The 18,964-nt window shown below is 46.2% G+C and overlaps 1 protein-coding gene across 1 annotated transcript in view; it reads right to left on the reverse strand.

Moving 5' to 3' along the window:
- The window catches only part of LOC137323130 (A disintegrin and metalloproteinase with thrombospondin motifs 12-like), a 556,042-nt gene that overhangs the window by 285,620 nt on the left and 251,458 nt on the right, over nt 1-18,964 (reverse strand). Inside the window, exon 12 of the mRNA XM_067986912.1 lies at nt 15,976-16,068. Within this exon, the coding sequence (XP_067843013.1) occupies nt 15,976-16,068 (93 nt within the window). The remainder of the gene's footprint in view (nt 1-15,975; nt 16,069-18,964) is intronic.

An 18,964-nucleotide genomic window follows, 5' to 3' on the forward strand; every position in this document is an offset into this window, starting at 1 on the left:
CAATCATCTCTTATTATCCTTTCAAATCTATTCAAAATCACATATTTATTTATCACATATTAATCACATCTCTAACATCTTCCAGTTCCGATGGAAGGTTAAGGGAACGTTAATTCTGTTTCTCTCTCCACAGATGCTGCCTGACCTGCTGTGTGTTTCCAGCATTTTCTTTTTTTATTTCCGATTTCCACCATCCGTAGTATTTTGTTTTCTATACGTCCTTTTGATGCAGTTAATTAATACAGCTGCTTGGGAATCAACTACTATGGGGTAAATTTTAATATACCGGCAGAATCTCAGCGGGTGGGGCGGGGGGGAGGTGGGGTCAATGCGCGTGTGGGAAACCCGAAATAAAATTTCATGAGTTTTCTTGAGCAATCGCAACTCAATTGAAGGCCCTTAATGTGACTTCCGGGTTTTGCGTCTCCAAGCTGCGCAGCAGGCGAACTGCGCACCCGAATGATGTGCTGGGAACCGGATTATTTAAAGGGCCATTGCAAGCTTGGGTTTTGAGGGAGAAAGGAGAAAGCAGCAAATATGGAGTAGGAAGAGGACGAGGCCAGCACCCTGGTTCAGTGACTCTTCGCTGGAGTTGCTGTTAGCCAGTGTGAGGAGCAGGAGGGAAACGTTGTACCCGGCTGACAAAAGGAAGCAACATGCCTCTGCCACCAAGAAGGCTTGGCTCGAGGTAGCAAAGGAGGTGACCAGCAGGAGCACCGTCTCAAGGACTTGGGTGCAGTGCAGGAAGCGCTTCAATGACCTAACCAGGTCAGGAAAAGTGAGTAGCGTTACTGATTCACCTGCATTCTGTCACTCCCCATCTCACTCTGCCTTGCAAAGCCTAATCCATCACATCATTCCTCATACCCACTTAAGGCTCATTATCAACTTACCTTCACTTTCTGTGCTCTTCCTCACCTCCCCATTTGTGCACCCATCACTCCCACTCACCCCAATCCTGATGTAATGTGATCAATCTGTCCAATACTCACCCTCTGATGCATCTGTTTCATTGTCAGCCTGGCCCAGACCAACGCATCCATCGGGTGACCCCGTCACCCTCACTCAATCACATGTCTGTAATTTCTCCACCAGTAGGAGAAGAGAACACAAAATGCAAGACAGCTGAGTCGGACTGGAGGGGGGGGGGGTAACACAAATAGTGGCCCTGACAGAGGCGGAGTAGGAGGCCATGGAGCTCAGCTGGACACAGGAATGCCTGGTTGTCAGAGATGCCGAGACTGGCACCCTGCAAACGTCTGGTAACAGAACTTTCACATCCCTCACACACAACATGGATTGATGTTATCAATGATTGACCTGTTGCACACCTCAGTATGCTCATCGCAACATCACTTCTGTTATGATTCTTAATAATGCTGTATGTTCTCTTCCAGGGCCTTCAAGGAGTGCGGCAGCAGCAGACTACCTGGACAAGGGCGATTCCTCAGAGGAGCTCCCTGCCTCTGAGAGCGCACCGTCACATCATAGCGAACCATGCACCAGCGCAGATACTCACACCTCGGTGGGTCCTATTAGATGGTTAGTTGGGTTGTCACCTCATGATTCACCACTCACAAAGGAGCACGAGCAGACACTGGTGGCAGGGGCAGCTGTGGAGAGTCTGCATTGGAGGGCATGCTCCTCTCCAAGCTCTGCTCAGCTGGACACAGATGCTGAACCCCGGGGGCCATCCTTGAGAAGGAGAATGATTGAGATACAGATGCACCTTTGCAACATACTGGAAGACGTGCCATGCTCACTCTCCAAAATAGCGGAGAGGATGGAGGAGTCCACCTCCAGTATCAGTGGAATGGCGGCGTAGATAAGTGCAGAATGTCTGCAATGGAGAGAATGGCATCCTCCACTGAGCTTCAAACACGGCTCACAAAGAGTCCATTCAGGCCCTGACAACGGCCCTGCGGACTTCGAGTGACCAGTATTCTGCCACCTTAAGCAGGCAAACAGATACTTTACCAGTGGCCTTACAACACTTCACAGATCTGCTCCAAGCTGCTGTCCAGCAGAGCGGCAGGAGTGATGTGGCCATGGCCCAGGAGAGGGATGATGGCGAAAGGGGACATGGCCACTCAAAGCGCTCCCACGTCTCACTCGTTGCCCCCCCTTCAACCAGTACTGCAATGCTGCCTCCCCTCCAGATGGCCGAGTCTGCCCCTGCACAGGTGCTGGTGGAGCAGTCTTTGGAGGGCCCCTCATAGCCCTTACGTGTGAGCAATCAATTGTGTCCTGCACCCATGGGAAGCCAGCCAGAGAGTGGAAACCCACTGCCCTCTCAGTCCGGCTGATGTCGTCACAGGGGAAGTTGACGTATTCGGATGCCCTGGTAAACAAACCACCTGTGACCTGTCGTATACACGACCGAGAGGTCCTGTTGATGTCACCGGTGGAGCACTGGAAGGATCCGAAGGCGAAGAAATTGAGGGCAGTGATGACTTTAACTGCGACGGGTGATGCGTGGCCACCAGGCCCAACCGGGAGCAACTCTGCATGAAGGAGCGTGCAGATGTCTGCTTTCACCTGGTGACTCAATCTGAGCCTTCATAGACACTGCCCCTCAGAGAGGTCCAGGAAGCTCAGCTTCTGTCTATAGACCCTCTCATGTGGGTAGTGCCTCCTGCGACATCGGCCCCTCCATTGGTCCCCTCTCTGCTCTTCTGCGGGTCCCTATGGCACACTGCTGTCTTGTGCATCTGCAACTCCCAGAACTGCACACCGTGCCTGCCATGGATGGTGATGTGCTTCCTCCATGGATGCCATGGATGGTGATGTGCTTCCTCCTCAGATGTACTGCTGAATAAACCCATTGCACCCCTCATCGTGACGTTGCCAGTTTGAGGGGGTCCAAAATGTAGGTAAATATATGTGAACACAAAAATTCTGACTGTGAACCAAGAAATCTCAGTCTAAACACAAAGAACTCCCAGCCAAAGGTTTGTCCGAGGGAACCGATTGCCCTGCTGCAAAAACTCACCTGTTCTTCAGATGTGGCAATCACTGGTTTAAAATTCCAAATGGGAGCTGGCTGTAACTCGCCTCCGTTTCCATGGTGTCTTTCAGAGGCCACGGGAGACACATTCAGAAGCAGTTAAAATGGCTTGTGTAGTTCAAACCACAAAAATTTAACATCTTTAAGTTGGCTCTTTAAATATTGTCGCCGGCGGTACTTCCGGGTTTCAAAGCGCGCGCGAGGACCCACACCCATCTTGGTCAAACCCGGAATTTGGCGCGTTGGAGCCGGGATGCGGTCCCACTCCCAGAATGGAGAATTTTCCCTGCCCACCCACCCCAACCTACCCGTTCTTCAGGGTTAAAATGTGTGCTATTGAGGAGAAATTACATTCTTCTAATCTCTAGGCTCATTTGAGATTTGCTAATGAGCGGGGTGAGTGAATTGTTGTGGCAAGTTATTTATTACTGGTCAGATCCACTCAGAAACTGGCAATTTCACTGCCTCTGAGACCTTTTATGCAAAAAAGTTGTACTCCCGCAACAAACTGCAACACGTGATATGTTTGCGAGACTTGTCGTAGGATGTTGTGCCTTGTCAAATCGCGTGCCTTACTGATGAGGAAAGGGCGTGATGGATAGAGAAATTACAAGGAGGTCTCTACAAAGTGGACCAGGAAAGAAGGATATAAAATTGGTGAAAGATGTTATAAAATAGAATAAAGGGAATCAGAGAACAAAGATTAGAACACTTATGGAGAAGGTCAATTATAGGCATTTAAAGAGCCTTTCTGGGGTCATTAATCTGTGCACGCAAGGGTATAGTCAGAAAATGATGCTTGCTCACAGCCTAAAGATTATTGCTGTAACATTTTCCGATTGGTTACATCTGCGTAAAGTGAGCATAACCAATCAGAAAATCTACCCTAATCAGTCAAGATTGAATTCAAATTTACTCAGTGGCTGAAATTATTTAGTTAATTGGAGTCACAACTTAAATTATATTCTATGACTATATTCTATGACAACAATCAGCTGTTTACAATATATATCAATGACTTAGATGAGGGGACCGGGTGTAATGCATCCGTTTGCTGATGATACAAAGCTAAAAGTAAATTTTCTATGATTCTTTCTATGATTCTAGGTTGGAAAGTAAGCTATGAGGAGGACCCAAAGAGGCTGCAAAGGGATATAGACAGGTTAAGTGAGAGGGTGAGAAGGTGGTAGATGGAGCATAACATGGGGAAATGTGAAATATCCACTTTGGTAGGAAGAATAGAAAAGCAGAATATTTTTTAAAAGGTGAGAGACGAAGAAATGTTGGTATTCAGAGGGATTTGGGTGTCCTTGTACATGAATCACAGAAAGTTAACATGCAGGTACGGCAAACAATTAGGAAGGCAAATGGTATGTTAGCCTTTATTGCAAGGGAGTTGGAGTATAAGAGTGAGGAGGTCTTGCTGCAATTATATAGAGCTCTGGTGAGGCCACACCTGGAGTACTGTGTGCAGTATTGGTCTCCTTACCTAAGGAAGGATATACTTGCCTTAGAGGGAGTGCCACAAAGGTTCACTAGATTGATTCCTGGGATGAGAGGGTTGTCCTATGAGGAGAGATTGAGTAGAATGGGCCTAAATTCTCTGGAGTTTAGAAGAATGAGAGGTGATCTCATTGAAATGTATAAAATTCTTAGAGGGCTTGACAGGGTAGATGTTGAGAGGTTGTTTCCCCTGGCTGGAGAGTCTAGAACTAGAGGTCATAGTCTCAACATAAGGGGTTGGTCATTTAGGACTGAGATGAGGAGGAATTTCTTCACTCAGAGGGATGTGAAACTTTGGAATTCTCTACCCCAGAGGGCTGAGGATGCTCAGTCATTGAGTACATTCATGACTGAGATCGATAGATTTTTGGACTCTAATGGAATCAAGAGATATGGGGATCGGGCGGGAAAGTGGAGTTGAGGTAAAAGAACAACCATGATCTTACTGAATGGCGGAGCAGGCTTGAGGGGCCGTATGGTCTACTCTTGCTCCTATTTCTTATGTTCTTGTTTTAGTAAGGGTATGTGTCTGACACACATACACAAAGATAAAACAGTAGCAACTGGAATACAGGGGAAATAACTATGTAGTGTGTCGCTGCAGGCAGTTCATTCTATCACTTTACTGCAATTCTATGTACTACATCAGAATACGAAATGCCTGAACTGATTGGTTAGAGTATATATATGGGGTGAATTCACCAATCATGCACTCACAGCTGGGAGTCTGCTTTAATAAGATACAATTTCTCGATTTATACTCCTTACTCTATTCAAGGGCTGTCAAACATACATCCCGCCGAACAGCTTAATCTGGCCTGCGGTGTACTGTACTTAAGGTTGCCAGAATAGAAAACAAATCTCCAGAACACTGCATCTAAGGGGCATTGGCAGCATGGATATGAAATTGGCTAAGTAACAGGAAACAGAGAGTGGTGGTCAACGTTTGTTTTTCAGACTGGAGGGAGGTGTACAGTGGTGTTCCCCGTGGTTCGGTACTAGGACCACTGCTTTTCTTGATATATATTAATGACTAGGACTTGGGTGTACAGGGCACAATTTCAAAATTTGCAGATAACACAAAACTTGGAAGTGTAGTGAACAGTAGTGATAGACTTCAAGAGGATATAGACAGGCTGGTGGCATGGGCGGACACGTGGCAGGTGAAATTTAAAGCAGAAAAGTGTGAAGTGATTCATTTTGGTAATATGAACGAGAAGAGGCAATATAAACTAAAAGGTACAATTCAAAAAGGGGTGCAGGAACAGAGAGACCTCAGGGTATATGTGCACAAATCGTTGAAGGTGGCAGGGCAGGTTGAGAAAGCAGTTAAGAAAGCATAAAGGATCCTGGGCTTTATAAATAGAGGCATAGAGTACAAAAGCAAGGAAGTTATAATGAACTTTATAAAACGCTGGTTTGGCCACAACTGGAGTATTGTGTCCAGTTCTGGGCACCGCACTTTAGGAAGGATATGAAAGCCTTTGAGAGGGTGCAGAAGAGATTTACTAGAATGATTCCAGGGATGAGGGACTTCAGGTACACAGATAGACTGGAGAAGCTGGGGTTGTTCTCCTTGGAACAGAGAAGGTTGATAGGAGATTTGACAGAGGTATTCAAAATCATGAAGGGTCTGGACAGAGTAGATACAGAGAAACTGTTCTCATTAGTAGAAGGGTCAAGAACCAAAGGACATAGATTTAAGGTGATTGGCAAAAGAACCAAAGGCGACATGAGGAAAAACTTTTTTACGCAGCGAGTGGTTATGATCTGGAATGCACTGCCTGAGGGGATGGTGGAGGCAGATTCAATTATGGCTTTCAAAAGGGAATTGGATAAGTACTTGAAAGTAAAAGATTTGCAGGGCTACGGGGATAGTGCGGGGGAGTGGGACTAGCTGGATGCTCTTGCAGAGAGCTGGCACAGACTCGATAGACTGAATGGCCTCCTTCCATGCTGTAACCATTCTATGATCCTATAACAGCCCGGGAAAACTGCAACTTTTAAATTTTGCACTGCAGCTGTGTCTCCGTTCCATGACATCACTCCCATGAACAGAGAGCCGGCCCCCACTCAGGGGCGACTAGAAATGGGACCAGCTTGTGGAGGGGAGAGGTGTGTGGTTGGGTTGGGCGGACTGGAAGAGGTTGAATGGGGAATAGTGGTCAGAAGATTGGGTCTTGGGGAGGGAGAAGTGTTCGGGAGATTCGGAGTCGGGGAGTAGGCCGGTTGGTGAGATTGGGATAGGGAGGGAGAGTTGGGGAGATTGGGACTCGGGAGGGGTGGGGGCATTGGGGAGTTTGGAATGGGGTGAAGGGGTTGGTGAGATTGGAATGGGAAGGGGGAGTTGGTGAGATTGGGATGGGGAGGGGGTTTGGTGAGATTGGGACTATTTGGGGATTGGTGAGATTGGGATGGGAAGGGGGAGTTGGTGAGATTGGAATGGTGAGGGGGCGTTGGTGAGATTGGGATGGTGAGGGGGCGTTGGTGAGATTGGGATGGGGAGGGATAGATTGGGATTCAAGGGGGGGTGGGGGAGTTGGTGAGATTGAGATGGGGAGTTGGTGAGATTGGGACAGGGAGGGGGGGTTGGTGAGATTGGGACTGGGAGACAGGTTGGTGAGATTGGGACTCGGGGAGGGGTGATTGGTGAGATTGGGATGGTGAGGGGGCGTTGGTGAGATTGGGATGGGGAGGGATAGATTGGGATTCAAGGGGGGGTGGGGGAGTTGGTGAGATTGAGATGGGGAGTTGGTGAGATTGGGACAGGGAGGGGGGGTTGGTGAGATTGGGACTGGGAGACAGGTTGGTGAGATTGGGACTCGGGGAGGGGTGATTGGTGAGATTGGGATGGTGAGGGGGCGTTGGTGAGATTGGGATGGGGAGGGGGATTTGGTGAGATTGGGTTGGGGAGGGGGTTTGGTGAGATTGGGATGGGAAGGGGGAGTTGGTGAGATTGGGACTGGGGGGGATTGGTGAGATTGAGATGGGGAGGGAGGGGTTGGTGAGATTGGAATGGGGAGGGGCTTTGATGAGATTGGGATGGGTAGGGGGTTTGGTGAGATTGGGATGGGGAGGGGGAGTTGGTGAGATTGGGATGGGGAGGGGGAGTTGGTGAGATTGGGATGGGGAGGGGGAGTTGGTGAGATTGGGATGGGGAGGGAGGGGTTGGTGAGATTGGAATGGGAAGGGGGAGTTGGTGAGATTGGGATGGGGAGGGGGAGTTGGTGAGATTGGGATGGGGAGGGGGAGTTGGTGAGATTGGGATGGGGAGGGAGGGGTTGGTGAGATTGGGATGGAGAGGAAGGGGTTGGTGAGATTGGGATGGGGAGGGGAAAATTGGGATTCGAGGGAGGTGGGGGAGTTGATGAGATTGAGATGGGGAGTTGGTGAGATTGGGACAGGGAGGGGGGGTTGGTGAGATTGGGACTGGGAGACAGGTTGGTGAGATTGGGACTCGGGGAGGGGTGGTTGGTGAGATTGGGATGGTGAGGGGGCATTGGTGAGATTGGGATGGGGAGGGATAGATTGGGATTCGAGGGGGGGTGGGGAAGTTGGGGAGATTGCGATGGGGAGTTGCTGAGATTGGGACTTGGGGAGGGGTAATTGGTAAGATTGGGACCCATGGGGTGGGGGTGGAAGTTGGGAGGGAGAGGTTGATAGGGGCAGCTTGCCCGATATCAAGGATCAAGGATCAAATTTGGGCCTGCTGCATTGCTGGTAAGTCTTAGGAGGTGGGTGGAGGAAAATGCAGGAGGACCGAGTGCGAGCTAGCAGCGGCCATCAATGACAGATTGGGAAGTAAGAAGAAGAAAAATAGCTTTTATAATCATGCATATCAATGAGAAAATGAAGGAAAGTTTTGGGGAGAGAGGAGGGAACCATAAGCAAATCCAGTACTTCCGTCATCAGCAAATTCTGCAAATCCACCATGATCAAAAAATATAACACAAATAATTCAGAATAAGAAATTATAGGGTGATATTAAGTAAGTTTTGTAAACTAGTAAGTGGTATTACAAATGTTATATTTGCGAGGCCTGCATATTTCCATATGAATAGGGTGCATAATATTTTTAGCAAAGTCAGTTCTAATGATATCCTGGAGGCCCTTGAACCGGTAGCAAGATAAATCGGGGGGTGGGGTGTGGGGGATCGCGATCGTGGATGTGGGTGCCCGGGGCGGCAGCGGCCCAGATTATTATTGTGAGATCCATCGAGCACTCTACTCCGCCTGTCCCCACAAAAATAATTTACAACTTACCTTTTTGGGCTTCTTCGGCTGTGTCTCCAGTAAAACTGAGCATGGTGCTGCACTGTCCAGTTCTGTCCTAAAGTGCTGATGTACACCATAGGACACCGATTTGCTTATTAAAAGTGGCCTACAGCCTGAAACAGGCAGGCACTTCAGCCACCCAGCCACAGGCACATGTAAAATAGCAGCAGTAAAAGCGTTGGCATTAATGGGGCATTTTAAAGAGTCCTGGCCCTCGAAATGGACCAGGCCTCCATTGTGTAATATCACACTATAACTGGGCTAAATGGAACAGCCTAAGGACAGATATGGCAGCCCAAAACTATGAGGTGCTATGGTCCATCAGCAGCAGTACAGCACTGGAATATGTAACCTCATATCCCAACACATTCCCCACTTTGTGATCACCAATAAGCTAGGGATACCTTGGATGAGGTAGTAAAGAGGCAGGGCTGCTTGCATGCTGACCACTGAAAGCAGAAGATTATAGACACAGTGGTCTCACAAATAACAGATCAGAGAAAAGCTCTGTAGTCCTATTACACCCACTCGATATGGTGGTGGACAACCAGAAAACTAACAAGAGAGCGAGGCTCCATGAACACCCCAATCCTCAAATATGTTGAAGCTCAGCGTGTGAGCGCAAGAGACATGGTTGAAGTGTTTTAAAGTGTCTTCAAGCAAAAGTGCCAAGTGGATGATTCTGTTCAGCTTCCTCCTGGGGTACCCACCATCGTAGATAACAGTGTCCAGCCAATTTGGTTCACTCCATGGGGCTAAACTGGGCCGCGTAGCGCCCGCTGTGTAGGCGGCCTCCTATATTCTGAAAATGGCGTCAGGAATGTTCGTGCACACTTGCGGCATGACGTGCGCAAGACGCCATATTGGTAAAGGTGTTTGCGCATGCGCACCTAATGAACGCCGGTAGCATGTAAAGTAGGGAGATCATGCGGTAGATCAGTGTGCAACACTGATTTAAAGGGACAGATACGATTTTGGAACTCCACGCTCCAGCCAACGCACTGTCTTAACCTCGCACAGCTGAACAGGTCGTAAACGACATGGAGGACCCCCCCCACCAGCACTATTTAAAGGGATCATGCAGGGGTTACAGGTTAGTTGCTGGATTATTGCTTCTGGCTGCTGATGCATTTGTACCTGTTTTTGGAGGTCTCCAATACTTGAATACTAGGACTAGGGGACATAGCCTAAAAATTAGAGGCAGGACTATCAGCAGTGAAGTTAGGAAATGCTTCTAGATGTAAAGGGTGGTAGAAGTTTGGAATTCTCTTCCGCAAACAGAAATTGATGCTAGCTCAATTGTTAATTTTAAATCGGAGATTGAAAGATTTTTGTTAACCAAAGGTATTAAGGGATATGGAGCTAAGGAGGGTATGTGGAGTTAGGTCACAGATCAGCCATGATCTCATTGAATGGCAGAACAGGCTCCAGGGGCTCAATGGCCTACTCCTGTTCCTATCTTCCTATAATAAAGTTTCAATACTCTACAGGGAGTGGGCTGGCTAGCTGACAGGCAACAACAAGGACACTGGCGGAGTGGCAGAGGTGGGGCAGGGATGCTGTCATCCCGAGAGAGGACAGCAGGTTCATGTTCCATAGAGCCACTGCCACTCGCTGCCTCCTGTTATGTGCCAACTTCTTCTGCAAGAAAGCGGGACATGTGTCGGTGAGTGTCGTGCAAGATGTTTGGGTGATGTAACTGTCCTGGTTGAACAGCCGCCAGTGTGTGTGACCTGTGAGTTGTGGATGTGCGGCATGCAACAGTGGTAATGTATGAGGGTGAGATGAAGCATCTGATTGGAAGAGTTGAGTATTGATTGAAAGAGTTTGTTGGTGGGTGGGTGATGGGGGCTGTAGTGCTTGGAGCAGTGGATGCGGCTAATGGTGCAGTTGGTAGGAGATGCCACTTGACAGTTGAACTCACTCACCTTGACCACTCGTGTCAAATTACTGCACTTCTTCCTGCACTGCATTCATATTCGTGGTGTTATGTGCCTGGCATTGATCTTGTCTCCTACTGCCTCCCATTGCCTCGGGAGCATATGTCTGGAGGGCCTCTTGTTCCCCCCCCACCCCGCGGATATAAGATGCCCCTCCTTCTCTTCACCTTTTACACCAAGGCCTCTAGTGCATCATCGGGGAACCTTGGTGCAGGTTCTCTTGCAGGCCCGGGATCTGACGTGCAGATTGGAGGTTGTGGGATGTAGTTTTGAGTAACCTTTATTCATTGCTTTAAAATAATTCAACATAAGGACAGGACCTGCATCTGTGTTTAACGTGTGTGATTTCTGATCTCTGTTCAGACCCCGCAAACTTTGAGCAGCCCAGTTGTTGCTCATTAAAAATTCCAGAGTTCCCATCATCACCATGCTTCACTATATTGCAGCACAGATTCACTTCACCATTGACTTCCACCACTTCCAGCAGCCACAGTGCACCTTCTCTTTAAGAGGTGCAGGCTGCCTTTATGTGGTGCTAGCCACTCACAATATCTGGGCCCCCTGCTGGTGAGCAGCGACTCAACAGCACAGGTAGTGCTGGCTACACGCAGCAATCATGTAAAACAGCGGGCAGCACAAATGTTACCTGCTGCCTGCATCTCAACGACCAGGTGAGGGTTAAATGCGCACCGCGATCCCCGCGCCCATTTTCGGTGGTTAACCAACTTAACTCCCCATTCGACATTAAGAAGCGGCTGACTGCACTGGACACGGCAAAGACTCAGATCCCTCCAGCTACCTGATGTCACATGGGGCTTCTGGGGTGTGTGATTTTCCATCACTTCCTGTTGACTTCCCACCTGAGAATTACATAGAATGTACATAGAATGTACAGCATAGAAACAGGCCATTCAGCCCAACAGGTCCATGCCAGTGTTTATGCTCCAGATGAACCTCCTCTCTCCCTACTTCATCTAACCCTATCAGCACATCCTTCTATTCCTTTCTTCATCATGTGTTTATCTAGATTCCCCTTAAATGCGTCTATGATAGTCGCCTCAACTATTCCTTGTGGTAGTGAGTTCCACATTCGCACCACTCTCTGCGTAAATATGTTTCTCCTGGATTTATTAGTGACTGTCTTATATTTATGGCCCCTAGTTCTGGTCTCCCCCGCAAGTGGAAACATCTTCTCTACATCTACCCTATCAAACCCTCTCATAATCTTAAAGACCCTATCAGGTCACCCCTCAGTCTTTGCTTTTCTAGAGAAAAGAGCCCCAGCCTGTTCAATCTTTTCTGATAGATATAAGCTCTCAGTTCTGGTATCATCCTAGTAAATCTTTTTTGCACTTTCTCCAGTGTCTCTATATCCTTTTTATAATATGGAGACTAGAACTGTTCACAGTACTCCAAGTGTGGTCTAACCAAGGTTCAGTACAAGTTTAACATTAATTCTCTGCTTTTTAATTCTATCCCTCTAGAAATGAACCCCAGTGCTTGATTTGCCTTTCTTATGGCCTTATTAACCTGCATCCCTGCTTTTAGTGATTTGTGTATCTGTACCCCCAGATCCCTCTGCTCCTTTACTCCATTTAGACTCTCATTATCCAAGCAGTATTGGCCCCCTTATTCTTCCAACCAAAATGTAATACCTCACACTTATCCATATTGAAATTCATTTGCCAATTACATGGCAAAGTTTATTTGTAAAAATCCACCGGGTCTCATTGTGGCGTGAGCGGTCGGGAAATTAACATGATAGCATGGTTTACTGCAGGCGGTTAAATTCTGGGCCTTTGTGGGCAGATACAATAAGGTCTCTCTCTCTCTCTTTCTCGCATCTTAGTGCTGTAGCTATGCACAACATAGGGTTTTTTCATGCCTTTAGATAAGATCAGTACATCTCCCCTGTGTTTAATTCCCTGTGTTTACTACAACTGGGAATTAAACTTTTTGGCAAAATTTAATCTAACTAGCACAAATAAATAACTATAATATTAGCTAATAATAGAGTTTAGTGTAAGATAGCATTTCCTAAACTGTTATGGGGAGGGGGGGCGAAGAGGTTGGAAAAATAAAATATTTTCAGAGAAAACGATGTTGAAGTGTGTCCCAAAGTGGACATTTGCCTCCCACACACACAGCCCATTGCGATTTTGTGGGACTTCCTCGAGTGGATTATGGCAATCTAAGGCAGTGTCCCAAACCGCTACACGTGTAGGGTGTAGGGAGCACAGCAAAAGTTCTTTCTGAAAATATTTTACTCTTCCGACCTCTTCGCGCCGGGGTTGGGGGTGGGGGTGGACATCCCAGAGTTTGGGAAACGCTGCTTTACAGTAAAGACCTGTAGAGTAGGAGCCAGTACCATTAGGAAAACAGTATGGTTTATTTTTATACTTGTGATTTATTGAACTTTGTTTTATGTTTTTCAATTTAACCGCACATATCTAATGTTTGCATTTATGGGGGGGGGGCGCGAGAGTGCTCCCCTTCACTACTGTGGGGCGGGAGCCAAAATCGTTTGGGAAACGCTGGTGTAAGGATGATTTGGGCAACATTCTGCTAACAAATGACATCCTAATCTGACCTAAACAGAATGTAGTACGTGATATTCATAAGAATTTTCAATCCTATGTAACTTGTTTGTTACAAGAGGAATGAGAGGCAAGAGACTAGAACAATGCCAAAGCTCTATGAATAAAATGCTCTCCACTTTTCAGACAACGTTGTGCAAATTAATTTTATTCCAACTGTGTTTGGACCTTTTTTTTTCATCATTGCTGCTATGTTGTAATGCATAGAAAGGAAAACAGTTTTGAACGACCAGAAAATCTCCTGTGTTAATGTTCATGGTGAGTCCTTTGTTCTCCTGACTTTAGTGTGTCTTTCATAGGATCATAGAACTTTATGGTACAGAAGGAGGTCATTCGGCCCATCTTGTCCATGCCGGCTGAAAAAGAGCTATCCCGTTTAATCCCATTTTCCAGCACTTGGTCCGTAGCCCTCAAGGTTACGACCCTTCAAATGCACATCCAAGTTCTTTTTAAATGAGTTGAGGCTTTCTGCCTCTGCCACCCTTTCAGGCAGTGAGTTCCAGACCCCCACCACCCTCTGGGTGAAAAAAATTCTCCTCAGCTCCCCTCTAATCCTTCTACCAATTACTTTAAATCTATGCCCCCTGGTCACTGACCCCTCTGCTAAGGGAAATAGGTCCTCCCTATCCACTCTATCTAGTCCCTTCATAATTTTATATACCTCAATTAAATCTTCCCTCAGCCTCCTCTGTTCCAAAGAAAACAACCCCAGCCTATCCAATCTTTTCTCATAGCTAAAATTCTCCAGCTCTGGCAACATCCTCGTAAATCTCCTCTGTACCCTCTCTAGTGCAATCACATCTTTCCTGTAATGTGGTGACCAGAACTGTACGCAGTACTCAAGCTGTGGCCTAACCAATGTTTTATACAGTTCTAGCATAACCTCCTGCTCTTATATTCTATGTCTCAGCTAATAAAGGAAAGTATCCCATATGTCTTTTTAACCACCTTATCTACCTGTCCTGCTACCTTCAGGGATCTGCAGACATGCACTTCAAGGTCCCTTTGTTCCTCTACACCTCTCAGCATCCTACCATTTATTGTGTATTCCATTGCCTTGTTTGCCCTCCCCAAAGGCATTACCTCACACTTCTCTGGATTGAATTCCAGGGGAAACAGCCTCTCAGCATCTACCTTGTCAAGCCCTCTAAGAATTTTATACGTTTCAATGAGATCACCTCTCATTCTTCTAAACTCCTGAGAATATAGGCCCATTCTACTCAATCTCTCCTCATAGGACAACCCTCTCATCCCAGAAATCAATCTAATGAACCTTTGTTGTACCGCCTCTTAGGCAGGAATATCCTTCCTTAGGTAAGGAGCACGGAATTACCCCTAATGTCCCTTCAAAGGGCTGAGTGAAAAACGGGGGCGGGGGGGGGGGGGGCGCGGGGGAGCATTTTCACAAATAATGAAAATGAGACAGGCTATTTAACTTGGACTGAGTGCACATAACTAGAGGATATGGGCTGATTTTACAGCCCCTTCTGCCCGGTGGAATTGGTGGGCAATGAACCTACCGCCATGTTGCCACCATCGCTGTGGCCCCAGGAATGTTCACCGGGGCCAACTGTCTGACGGCCTATGACCCCGATTGCCATTTTTGGACTGAGGTGGGCAGAGCATTTGTCGTGCATCCTCCAGCCAGTATCAGCTGTCAGCCCCGCGAAATAAAATCCCACAGGTTAGTGACCCTTTTTTTTGTGGGGCCGGGAGAGCAAATCCAGCTCCCCCCTCCCCCACCCTTCCAAACATTGGCCTCGCAATGGGCCTACCTTCTTTGGCCCGGAGGTTTGCTGGGCTGCCCGATATTGTGATGGGCCTGGAGCCAGCGGGGGTCCCCGGGACACTTTATCTCCAGCCGCAGCCTGCTGTCCTGGTTTAAACGAGGACCAGCCCTCAAAATGGACTGGGCCTCCCACCGCAATTATACTAAGTACTAAATGGACCACAGTAATAAAATTGTCCTAGTGTTCCTTGTAACAATGATAAATGTTAAAATAGTCTTTGGCCTATTACAAATCCTAAAGTAATAAATGCACTATTTTCATCAAAGCAGTACGTCCTTTGTGCTGATAGGGAATTAATTTTGTCATTTGCACACTATGGGGTGAAATTGGTCTTCAGCAGTAACGCAAAATGGGCGCTAGCACATCGACAGCCCATTTTATACTCCACTGGAAAAGAAAATCGGGCAGAATGTAAAACTGGCTGTCGACGCTTTACTGCCCAAAACCAAATTTACACCCCTTATGTTCGCTAATGATCTCAAACCAGGTCCAGGAATTAGTTGTTCTCACCTGGGTTCTTGCTCCTGCTCGCTGTCTAATGATCTGTGCTACAAAGTGTGCTTGTGGATATTGGTCACAATCTAAAAGCCTACTGATGCTCTTTGTCAAGACTGACCATTTGGGCGAGGAACCAGTAGGTGCTCAGCACCCTTGAAACTCGAAACCAGCCCAGACCAGTGCCTTCAGAAGAGAGGGGGGAGAAAACTGGAAAAATACATTTCAAGAGTTTTGAAATTCGATGAAAATTGTAAAAGACTGCATCTTGGCTGAAAGAAATGACTGAATTTTATTCTGAACCCTTTGTGAATAGTGCAAGGGCATTGGGGTTTATTTTTATAGCGGAAATGAAGTCCTTTACGCACCTTCTTTTCTCCACATCTGGTCCCATCTGCTGCACCGTCCAGTTTGGAGCGACAAGAGCCATTTAGTGAGCACCAGAGGGTCTGGCAAATGTTCTGTCAATAAACAAGAGGACAAAGGAATCAAGCATTGAACTGTGTTAAATAAATGTAAGACATTATATTGACCATGTACCTGAAAGTGAGTTGGTGGTTGCCAAAGGAATACATCAGGGTAAAGCATTATAAAAATGCAATAGAAATGGAATGTGGCTTACTGTGACATCATAAATGAGGTAACAGAGAGGGTCGATGAGGGTAATGCAGTTGATGTGTTGTATATGGATTTTCAAAAAGCATTTGATAAAGTGCCACATGGTAGGCTTGCTATTAAGATTGCAGCCCATGGAATAAAGGAGGCAATAGCAACATGGATCCAGAACTGGTTAAATGACAGGAAGCAGAGAGTAGTGGTGAACGGTTGCTTTTTGGACTAGAGGGAGGTGTGCAGTGGTGTTCCCCAGGGGTCAGTGCTGGGACCACTGCTTTTCTTGATATATATTAATGACTTGGACTTGGTAGTATAGAGCACAATTTCAAAATGTGCAGAGGACACAAAACTTGGAAGAGTGGCGAACAGTGAGGAGGATAGTGATAGACTTCAAGAGGATATAGACAGGCTGGTGGCATGGGCGGACATACGGCAGATGAAGCTTAACGCGGAAAAATCCGAGGTGATGCATTTTGGTAGGAAAAATGAGGAGAGGCAATATAAACTAGAATGCACAACTCTAAAAGGGGTACAGGAACAGAGGGATTTGGGGGTATATGTGCACAAATCGTTGAAGGTGGCAGGGCAGGTTGAAAAAGCGGTTAAAAAAGCATCCGGGGTGGGCTTTATAAATAGTGGCAGAGAGCACACAAGCAAGGAAGTCATGATGAACCTTTATAAAACACTGGTTCGGCCACAACTGATATATTGTGTCCAGTTCTGGGCACTGCATTTTAGGAAGATTGCAGAGGAAATTTACTAGAATGATTCCAGGGATAAGGGACTTAAATTATGTGGATAGACTGGAGAAGCTGGGGTTTTCTCCTTGGAACAGAGAAAGTTGAGAGGAGATTTGATAGAGGTATTCAAAATCATGAAGGATCTAGACAGAGTAGATAGAGAGAAACTGTTCCCATTGGCGGAAGGGTCAAGAAACAGATTTAAGGTGATTGGCAAAAGAACCAATGGTGACATGAGGAAAAACTTTTTTGACACAGCGAGTGGTTGGGATCTGGAATGCACTGCCTGAGGGAGAGGTGGAGGCAGATTCAATCATGGCCTTCAAAAGGAAACTGGATAAGTACTTGAAACGAAAAAATGTGCAGGGCTACGGGGATAGGGCGGGGGAGTGAGACTAGCTGGATTGCTCGTGCATACAGCCGGCACAGACTCGATGGGCCGAATGGCCTCCTTCCTGGCTGTAACCTTTCTATGATTCTATGATTCTAAATCAATGGCCCTGGTCATGTTATTCTAAGGATAATTTCAAACGTCTATCATGGTTTTGACTTAACAGCAACAACTTGCATTTATAAAGCACCTTTAACATGGTAAAACGACCCATGATGCTTCATAGGAGCGTATCAGACAAAAAAAATTGACACCGAGCCAAAGAAGGAGACATTAGGAAAGCTGTCAAAGAGGTAAGTTTTAAGGAGCGTCTTAAAGGAGGAGAGAGAAGTAGAGAGGTGGAGAAGTTTAGGGAGTGAATTTAAGGGTAGAACTGTCACTGCAATCCTGAAACTTAAATTGTATTCACTTAGACTTGTGTTAATGTTCACATATTTATGTATTATGTAAATTTAAAGAACATAATTGTTAGATAGATGCATTGGTTATAACATATTAATTGTTCACAGTTTCATTGACTAACAATAAAAGCTTGAGAGAACATGAAATAATCCATCATGTCCCAGCTCAAGGTAATATTGGCTAGCAGTTCCTCTCCCATTCTTTTCAATATGAAAGGAAATCGCTACAGAAAAACCTAATTACTTAAACAAGTATCAAAGCTTCAGGACCAAAACAAATTAAAAAGAAACATGTATTAAAGGAGTGCTGTCCAAGGAAACAAACATCGGGCAACATTTTTGGGTTTGCAGTTATAGATGGTAGGAAGGTTAATGAATTAAGTTATGTGAAATTGAGATGATGGTGTATTTCAACAGGATTTACATCATCACTGTTGTATTTTTACACTAAGATGGTTTACTAAGCATTTTCTGTGACGATGGAATAAGTTCCCTTTAAACATCCTGAAATTGCTTATTTTGCAAAACCTAAATAGACTATAAAGGGGCCAATTTTCTTTACCATGTTCCCAAATAGTGCCCAAAAAAACTGGTGCAATACAGAGAAAAAATAAGCATTAATCCTTCCACCCATTCTGCATCTGAACACCACTGTACCCGAACTTCCTGTATGGCTTATCTGATATCTGCAATTGATTGTGCCTGAAGAGGGTACAGCAATACAAGTTATGTGCAAATAAATGTCAGAGGCCTTTGCATACAGATTTCCTCTAATAGCAGTGGGTGCAGTTTGGGGCAAACTGCCCTTCAAAAAAAGCTGGCACTATTTGATTCCTGAGCTGCTGTTTAGTTTGTGCCATCTCTCTTAAGGGACAAGCTGGTACTGTCAGGATAGGTCTTTATTTTTGTCTTTTTCAATAAGAAGTGTTTTTGCTGCTTCACAACTTCTTGTTGTTAGTATTTCACACTTAGTGTTGGAGGCCATGTTCAGTACTATGCCATTCCTCCCTCCCCCCACCCAACTTTGTGATCATAGAATCATAGAATCATAGAAGTTACAACATGGAAACAGGTCCTTCGGCCCAACATGTCCATGTCGCCCAGTTTATACCACTAAGCTAGTCCCAATTGCCTGCACTTGGCCCATATCCCTCGATACCCATCTTCTCCATGTAACTGTCCAAATGCTTTTTAAAAGACAAAATTGTAC

The sequence above is a fragment of the Heptranchias perlo genome, chromosome 1 (assembly GCF_035084215.1).
Source record: "Heptranchias perlo isolate sHepPer1 chromosome 1, sHepPer1.hap1, whole genome shotgun sequence".
Lineage (NCBI taxonomy): Eukaryota > Metazoa > Chordata > Chondrichthyes > Hexanchiformes > Hexanchidae > Heptranchias > Heptranchias perlo.